The 8,987-nt window shown below is 51.8% G+C and overlaps 1 protein-coding gene across 1 annotated transcript in view; it reads left to right on the forward strand.

The window, feature by feature from the left end:
• Positions 1-8,409, forward strand: part of HS3ST4 (heparan sulfate-glucosamine 3-sulfotransferase 4) — a 52,557-nt gene extending 44,148 nt beyond the window's left edge. The window contains exon 2 of the mRNA XM_005523232.2: positions 7,587-8,409. Coding sequence (XP_005523289.2) covers positions 7,587-8,223 — 637 coding nt within the window. The 3' untranslated portion in view covers positions 8,224-8,409. The remainder of the gene's footprint in view (positions 1-7,586) is intronic.
• Positions 8,410-8,987: the final 578 nt, after the last annotated feature.

Raw genomic sequence — 8,987 nt, forward strand, 5'->3', positions numbered from 1 at the left:
GTATTGAACTCCCAGATTGGGAATCCCGAGGTGTGCGATGACTGCTGCCAACAAGGTGCTCTGGATTGCAGTGCTCTCTTCAGAGAGGTTTCTGTCCTGCAGGGATTGCATGTGCATTGGCATTTCATGTAGCTCTGCCCCACAGCTGAGCACTGGCATGGGGCAGGCAAAAAACAGCGGGAAGAGTGAACTGGCACTGAGGGGGCTTGAACTCCTGTGCTGAAGGGAAATCTGGACTGGGAGCAAACTAGCTTGACTTGAACATCCTCAGTAGGAGGAGGCAGGACTCACCCCTGCCTGCCTTGCCTGTGAGTCCTCATTCCAGTGCTGTGTGAGAAGCTCAGGCTAGGGCTGCTTTGCTGTAACTGTGACTAATATAGTAATTAAATCTGGTAGACGACACTAAGAGATTCCCAGTGAATGGGATCATGGCTCTTCTGTAAAGAATGCTAATGAGACTTTGTCAAAATAATTTTGACAGCAGAGGGGTTAGAAAGACACATTTCCAGCCTTTTTCACAACCGGTTCCATGGCTGACTGCTGACCAACAATAAATTTTGCACTAAAATTGGAGAGATTGGGCCAGGTTTATCCCTGGTCCAACAGTGTCACACTAAATACACATCTCCATCCACAGAGCTGAGGTACCTTCACACAGCCAAAGCCGAGTGGTGCTAAAGACTGTTTGTGACACCTGAGGAGGTGTGTGATGTGCCAAGTCTCCCCAGGTGAAGGAGCCAGCATGCCCCTGTACATCCCACAGCTGCTGGTGAGGAGGGCGGTGGGGAAGGGCAGTCCCCATCAGGAAGCACATCAAGCACTTCCTCATCAGGAACCCCTCAGCACTAACCTGAGCCTACTCAATTTATGTGAGAGCTGTGCACTGACAGGCAAGGGATTTCGGCACAAGGCAGCAGCCGTGTCCCAGAGGAGATCCACTTGAGGAAAGAACAGAAGAAAGCAAGATTTAGCATTAGGATCATAATTTCAGATTACATTGTGCGAGTATCAACAGTCTATACTCAAGAGAGCCTTGGGGAACACAATGCTGCAGCAGCTCTCCCAGCTAGCCTGATCAGCGAGGGTTGGTTTTAATTGCAGCTGAATGGATCTAACCTTGTGATGTCTGTTCACAAAGCATTGCCAGATTAATATAGGTTCCATAGTTGCTTCTGCTAAAAGACTTTAATGGATCAGCTTAGTACTCTGCTCCATGATTATAGCAGTCCTACCCACCTATCATGCCTGAGCCAGATGGTCCCAGTGAAATCAGAGCATATTTATATTTTTGTCTGCTACTCAGCCACCTGCCCACTGATTTTGTTGCATAGTGGTAGGAGGAGAGGAAACTTTCTGGATGCAATTTGCCCCCCACCCCTTTCCCTAGCCCTGGTATCTGCCCCATCTCCTGGAAGATCCCACAGGAGCCACAGGAAAGCTGGACAGCAGCGTGGCTCTGACTCCTGGCACAGAGACAGCTGCTTCCCAGGCTGCTGGGGGATGTTTCCAGTTCTATCGGTGATGAGAGTCATTAAGAAGGTACAAGTACTAAAGAGATCTTGAGTGATGCCTATAAAACCTTTGAATCCTTGACAGAATCAATAGCAGGTTCTCAGGAGTAACTTCTTATCCAGGCCAACTTAAGCACATGCCAATGAGCCGTTAAAGATTTTGCATTTTGTGGAGACACAGAAGCCCTTTCATTGTGATTGCTGGACTCTAGACTAAGCGATATTGTGAAAAATCATACTAGAAACAGACTGTGCTCCAAAGGCATTTTCCTCAGTGTCTGGAGGTGTGGCTGGATCGCTGCTCCCGAGCCGCATCCTCCCGCCCGGGCGGGGAGCCCGCTGCTTTGCGGATCGCTGCCAGGAGCAGCAGCGAGCCCTGCACTCGGCTGCCGGGACAGAGCTGAGGAGCACAGGGAGGGAGCAGGGGAGATGTGCCCCAGGAGATGTGGGGATCAGCCGGACAGAGCTGAGGAGCACAGGGAGGGAGCAGGGGAGATGTGCCCCAGGAGATGGAGGGATCAGCCGGGACAGAGCTGAGGAGCACAGGGAGGGAGCAGGGGAGATGTGCCCCAGGAGATGGAGGGATCAGCCGGACAGAGCTGAGGAGCACAGGGAGGGAGCAGGGGAGATGTGCCCCAGGAGATGGAGGGATCAGCCGGACAGAGCTGAGGAGCACAGGGAGGGAGCAGGGGAGATGTGCCCCAGGAGATGGAGGGATCAGCCGGACAGAGCTGAGGAGCACAGGGAGGGAGCAGGGGAGATGTGCCCCAGGAGATGGAGGGATCAGCCGGGACACAGATGAGGAGCACAGGGAGGGAGCAGGGGAGATGTGCCCCAGGAGATGGGGGCTCAGCCGGGCACTGCCCCTGCCGCCTCTCGGGTACCTGTGCCATTGACACGCTTCCCAATTCGGCATCTCGGTTGCCGTGGCAACTCCAGGCTGCCATTCTCTGATGGGATCAGCTCTCGGTTAGTCACCACGCGGTACACCTGCGTTGGTATGGCAACCCGGCGCCGCGCTCATCCGGCCGCTGTTGCGGTGCTGCGGACAGACGGAGGGACGGCTCCAAGCAGCGCTGGGAGGAGGGCTGGCCCTGCTGAGGGGCACCGAGACACCCCCAAGCCCCAGCTGCCTCCTGTTCCCTGGCGGCGCTGGGATCCGGGGCTGCCCCCACTCCAGCTGTAGCGTCCTGGGCTCCCGCATCCTGCACGGCCTGGGTGATGCTGGCAAGAAACTCAGCAGGGACGTGTCCTTGCAATCCCAAACTGCCCCTCAAGAGTGTTCCGCGTGGACAGTGAACGGCTTTGGAAACTCTGGGAAGAGGCAAAGCTCCTTGTCTTGGAGAGGGAAACCAATGGTACAGGCAGCCATTAATTTGGGCTTATAAGCCCTGCATAAAGCAGAACACAAGTCACACACAGAGAGGGGTGCTTCACCCTCATCTCCTAGCCATCATTCCAGATTCCTAATCATTAAACTCTTCCAGTGAGTTTCCTAGGGACGGTTTGTTTTCCTTCGGCCCCCAGTCTGAACTGGCACCCCCTTTTCTGAAAGGGTTTTATAATTCGCGTTTAGTGTTTTTTAACAGACATATGTGAGCTGTTTGAATTAGAGCAATGTGAATCTATTAGGCAGCGACAGATGCAAGTTTTGTGTCTCTTATTAGAAGGGATTGGCTTCTGAGGTTTAGTGATGTGCAAAGGATTGGACTTTGGAGAGATTAAAATTATTTTCAGCGTTAAGCACAATATTTCTGAGCTAATGCACTCACTCTTGAATATAGATTCACAGACCAAAAAGATTATAAAACATTAAACCTATGTAAATTCAGCTGTAAATTTATGTTTGAACAAATTCAACAAGAGATTTGACTCAGGGGCTTATAGCAAATGGGTTCTGCTTTTAATGCGTACTGTGGGCTCAGTTGCAATGCTGCTCTCCCCTTGAAAGTCCCACGCCTGCTGAATTACTGGCAGGTCACAGCTGACAGCTCAAGCAATTATACTGGAATGTGTTAATAATAAAAAGGAAAAGGATTCATGTTTGTCTTTTCAGAAGACAAAAGCAGCTGTTTGCTCCACCCCAAGGAGCAGTAGAGAGGAGCTCTGTGGGCAGGTGACACTTGCAGCACCTGGCCATTTCCTCTTTCCATGGCAGCCGTGCAAATCCTTGTCCTCCTCTGTGATTCCCCAAACCCTGGGAGTTGCTATGAACTTTTTTCTGTTGTTGAGAACATGAAAATACAGTTAACAAAGACGCCTTTTGAGTGGGATTGCAGGAAACCTGCAACATCGTGAACAAGCTGCCTACACAGAGATAAATGACAGCTGTGACTGAAGGAATAAACAAGATAATCTGGATTTAAATAAACCACAAGGGGATTTTGGCAACATGCAAATTCACAAATTTATAAAACGTATCCTTTGAAAATAAAGAGCTTGTTTGAAGCCAGCAGTTAAGAACAATTACTACAGCACATTTTCCCAATGACAGCTTAGAGCTGGCCTCTGCTCCCAGCCAGGGCAGGCGGGAGCCAGCTGTCCTGCCTGCCACACACAGTGGCTGGGGCCTGCCATGCACAGAGCAGAAACCTGAAGGAGTGACAGCAGCCAGCCCCTGTGCAGCTCAGGGGTGCTGGGGGTGCACAGAGCAATCTGGCCCTCCTCAGCCTCTGGGCACAGCACTGGGGAATGAACAGGAAAGGAGAGAAACATCAAAAGCCCCAGCAAGTACTCAGTAATATATATTGTATCATCTGCTTGGAGGACAAGGTAATTCCTGTGCCCAAGGCCAGCAATGACAGTTCAGTTTTCACGTTGTACTGTGTAGTGATGCTGCACCAACAAGCACAAGGGGATGATGCCCTTCCCGTCAGGGAGCAGGGGGTTTGTTCATGCCCGTGTCAGCGGAGCTCCTGCCAGGGGATTGTTGTCATTGCTCCCCTTTTTCAGGTGAGCAGTGATGGAGAGGGAAAAGGTGCAGGTGGGGAGACAGCGGTGGCAGAGCCACGAGTAGACATGTCCCATTGCAACCCTTCACCCCCTGCAGTGCCCTGTGGAGGCACGAGAGGTGCAGTCACCACGTGGCCGTGCATCTTCAGCAACCAGACTGGCCTCAAAGGGACACAAACACTGCAGGGAAGGCCAAGGTGTGCTCCAGAGGGAGCAAAGCCTTAGCCCCACGCTGCAAACCACTCTGCATCTGCCACTGCAGGAGGGCGAAGCGGAGCGTTGCTCTGCCTGCACACACAGAGCTGGTTAGAATTCCGTCGGCACACACGCAATTAGGGCAGAGCACATGGCAGCAGCTCTGTGAAGGTTAACTGCTCTGAGGAGCATTCCTGCCGTGCCAGAGGCTCGGTTGCTCCAGCTTTAACACCCTTGTTATTCCCAGCAGCAGGAGCCGGCTGTGCTGCGTGCCACGCTGTTTGGCAGCAGTTATCACACGCCACCGGCTGCACACAGGGCACCTGACCCTAGGGCTGCAGGCTCAAGCTTTCTTCACCTGAGCAGTGTAGCTCAGTGCCTGCCCCAGCAGGGCAGCACGTGGGGAGGGACTCTGAAACACAGCAGAGTTTGGGGTAAAGCCTTTCTGTATGTTTGTCCCAGAGCCACAGTCGTTCCAGGCTCTGCAGGGCCAGGGTGTCTTGAGGACACACTGTGGCTTCCAGCTTTTCCTAAATGCCAAACTACCACATTGCTTAAAACTGTACAGCAAAAGCTGAGTCTGCTTCTCCTCCTCTTTTCCTTGATCAGTGCTTCCCCATTTTCTCTCCTCAGGGCCAGTCCATCCATCCATTTGTCTTTATTGTGCATGGAGTTGAACACAGTCCTTAAATGTGGCAACATTTCCAGATTATTAGCTCTGCAATTTCTTGGCTCCTGTTTATTGTGGTAACATCATCTGAAGGGGAAGTTGTAATTAACATGTTTGTTCATGCTTCTTTTATAAATCCCCAATGTGTTTGTTCTATACAAACCAAACCAAATGGGGATGCCCCCTGGGGCATGGGGAACAGACACCATCGTGGCTCTTGCTGCAGGTGGGTCCATCCCATCCTCCCCTAGCAGCTGATAGCTGTGAGAGTGGGCACGGAGCAGCACTGCTGCTGGCAGCCCCTCCCAATCCTCCACTCCTGCAGTACAGCAGTGGGCACCCAAGGGCTCACCTCTGATCATACTGTGGGTCTTGCTGTGATGTGCACAGCCGGAAAATCTGCTTCCTTCCCACAGGGCTGTTAAATTCAGGTACTGGATTCCCCAGGGAAGCTGGTCTGTAATTCTGCAGCATCTGCAGTCCCCAAGTGCTCCTATCCCTCTTAATTTGTTCAGGGTTTTCTTAAAGGAATAAATAACTCAGGATGCATCGTTCTGACTAATCCTTGCTCCCTTTGTGTCGCTGCTGCTCAAGCGGCTGATGCAAGGCAAGCGTGAAGCACCGGAGTGCTCTGGGAAGAAGACAGGCTTGCAGGCATCTTGCCTTTGGGAAGGCAGCTCCAGCAGGACCTGATGCCAGAGGAATGGCCTTCCCTATAGAGCATGCTGGCCCTGAGACAGGGAGTCCTGCAGCCCTGCAGGCCGCATTGCTGCTACTTAGACAGACACTCTTCAACAGGAAAGGTTCTGCAACAGGACTGGGACAGCCACAGGAACACCATCCTCTTCACCCAAAATGCTGAGGACACTGGCAGCCCTGTGGCAGCACCAAATCCACCCTCACTCTGGCCTTGGCAGGAGACCCCTCATCACCCCCAGAAGCACCTCAGCAGAACAAGCCTGGGGGGCTGTGTGGCACCAGCAGTGAATACACAAATTACAGGGGTGTTAAAGCCAGTTGGTGCCTTTAGCAGTCAAATCCGAGGTGACACTGACAGGCACATCCAGCGGGCTGTGCCTGTCATCTGCTTCTGCTCCAGGCTTCAGCTACGTTATTCCTGCAGTGGGTCTTCCTGGGGCCCAGCAGTTTGACGTCAGTATTGCTGTGCCTGTCGCTGCCCAAGGTGCTCTCACAGAGCCATTTCAAGCCTATTCACGTTATTTCCTCACCATATGTTTGCACTAATAATAGTTGCAATACGAAGGGATAATCCTGCAAGGCCATGGGCATTGCCATCCTCCTGTCTGACAGAGGAGATCTCTGCAGTGCCGTGAGCGCTTCCCCAGGACAGCGACCCTGTTCCTCCTCCTTGGCACTGTGGCTGTGTGTGGGCAGCAGGCAGGTGTGGCACAGCCTCCAGCCCCAGCACAACACGTGTGACGAGGCTGTGACGCTTTTGCAGGGGACATCTCGTGGGTCCCTTCTTATTCAGCTTATTCTGTGATTTTGTGATCACTTAAAACCCTCTGGCTGGCTGCGATAATCTTTAACTGGTGGCACTGGAACAAGAATTTACCTCTTCATTTTCTTAGACATAACTGCTATCTCACTGCACTTTCATTTTACAGTATGGTAATACGCTATCCAGGAAAATCTTGCTACATCCTAATTTATCCAGTAGGCAAATTCCTTTTGGCTAATAAAAGTGCTTGCACAGGAAGCTCAAAACTCAGCAGCAATTAATTATTGACAGAGCATGTGAATTAGAGATAAAAGAAAAGTCATTCTTTCTCACACACAAGATAGTAAATAAATTTAATTATTGTACTAGAAGCAAGGGATCTTATTCTGTATTAAGTTTTATTAGCTGAGACATTTAAAAGCATGTCATCATAACAAAAAGGTCCTGTGTAATCCGAGCTGCGCCGCTCTGTACACGGCTCTGGAGTGAAAAGGCTTAATTGAGCAAATGGGAGCAGATGGCTTCTGAACAGGCAGGTATTGTGCAGGTTTAGTGTCAATTAGCTTTGGGCTACATCTGCCTATGGCAAATTGTCTGCATAATGTGTCACCAAGGCTGACTTTACATTTTGGGTGCCCTCCATGGCCAGGGGCTGAGAAGAAACAAAGCCAGAAAGACTTGTCTGAGGGTCACACAGGAGTGACAGCATCCCTCCTCCTGCATGTCCCACCGACACCTGCACAAGGTGCCCATCCCTGCCTGGCCCTCGCTAACCCCCTGCTCTGCTTCTGCACAGGAACGTGATGCCCAAGACGCTGGATGGGCAGATCACCATGGAGAAGACCCCCAGCTACTTTGTGACCAATGAGGCCCCCAGGCGCATTCACTCCATGGCCAAGGACACGAAGCTGATCGTGGTGGTGCGGAACCCGGTCACCCGGGCTATCTCTGACTACACACAGACTCTCTCCAAAAAGCCAGAGATCCCCACCTTTGAGGTGCTGGCCTTCAAGAACAGGACTCTGGGGCTGATTGATGCCTCCTGGAGTGCTATCCGCATTGGGATTTATGCCCTGCACTTGGAAAACTGGCTTCAGTACTTCCCCCTCTCCCAGATCCTGTTTGTCAGTGGTGAGAGGCTCATCACTGACCCAGCTGGGGAAATGGCCAAGGTTCAGGACTTCTTAGGCCTCAAGAGGATTGTGACAGAGAAGCATTTTTATTTTAATAAAACGAAGGGGTTTCCCTGTCTAAAGAAGCCAGAGGACAGCAGTGCTCCCCGGTGCTTGGGCAAGTCCAAGGGTCGAACTCACCCCAAAATAGACCCAGACGTCATCCACAGACTGCGGAAGTTTTACAAACCCTTCAATGTCATGTTTTACCAAATGACAGGCCAAGATTTCCAGTGGGAGCAGGAAGAAAATGATAAGTAGAACCACAAAATCAGGAAAAAATCTTTTTTGTTTTTGGGATGTGAATCATCATTTCAGACCCAAAACTCTCTTGGGGCTGGAGGCTCAGCCCTGAGTGTAACAGGCTCTTGTGTTGTCAGGGCTGCAGCAGAAGTCACCCCACATGTCCAATTCAGGAACTCTAGTGGCCTGTCACCTCGGGCTGCTCTCCCCACGGTGCCACTGGGGGTCAGGGGCAGGTGGGAGGAGGAGGAGGAGGGGAAGCAGGGATCCTCAGGGTGATGGGGCACTTTGTGTCGCCGTTTCACTGCTGGTGTCCCCCTTGCAGCCAGGCAGGCAGGACCAGACCTCGTGCCATGGTGAGCTGGGCAAGAGGGTGGCTCCCAAAACCCAGCACTGGGACAAGCCCATAGATTTGATTTCTCCTGCCCTGCACTTTAGTTTTGTCCAAACAGCAGCATCTGATCTGGTAAATTCAGGCCTCGTGCACTCATATGCACACTGGTCTTCGTGTGTGGAAGGAATAAAGCCAGTTATGCTGCAAAGGAGCTATGTACAGGAACTTCATTTGCACCAAATGTTTAAATTACTTCTTGCACTAAAACTAGAATTTACCAAGTGCCACAGACACCTGGCCTCAGTTCTCCTCTGGCTGACGGGTGCCCCTCCGCTGTTGGAAGAGAGTAGTTCCTTCTTTGCTGAGATGCTCAGTGAGATTGGGCACTGGGGTGCCCCCAGGCCTCCACCCTCCTGGAAGCTGAAAGAACATCCCCAGGAGTGAGCCA

Source organism: Pseudopodoces humilis, chromosome 18 (assembly GCF_049639895.1).
Source record: "Pseudopodoces humilis isolate 2021_Gansu_Grassland_sample_001 chromosome 18, ASM4963989v1, whole genome shotgun sequence".
Lineage (NCBI taxonomy): Eukaryota > Metazoa > Chordata > Aves > Passeriformes > Paridae > Pseudopodoces > Pseudopodoces humilis.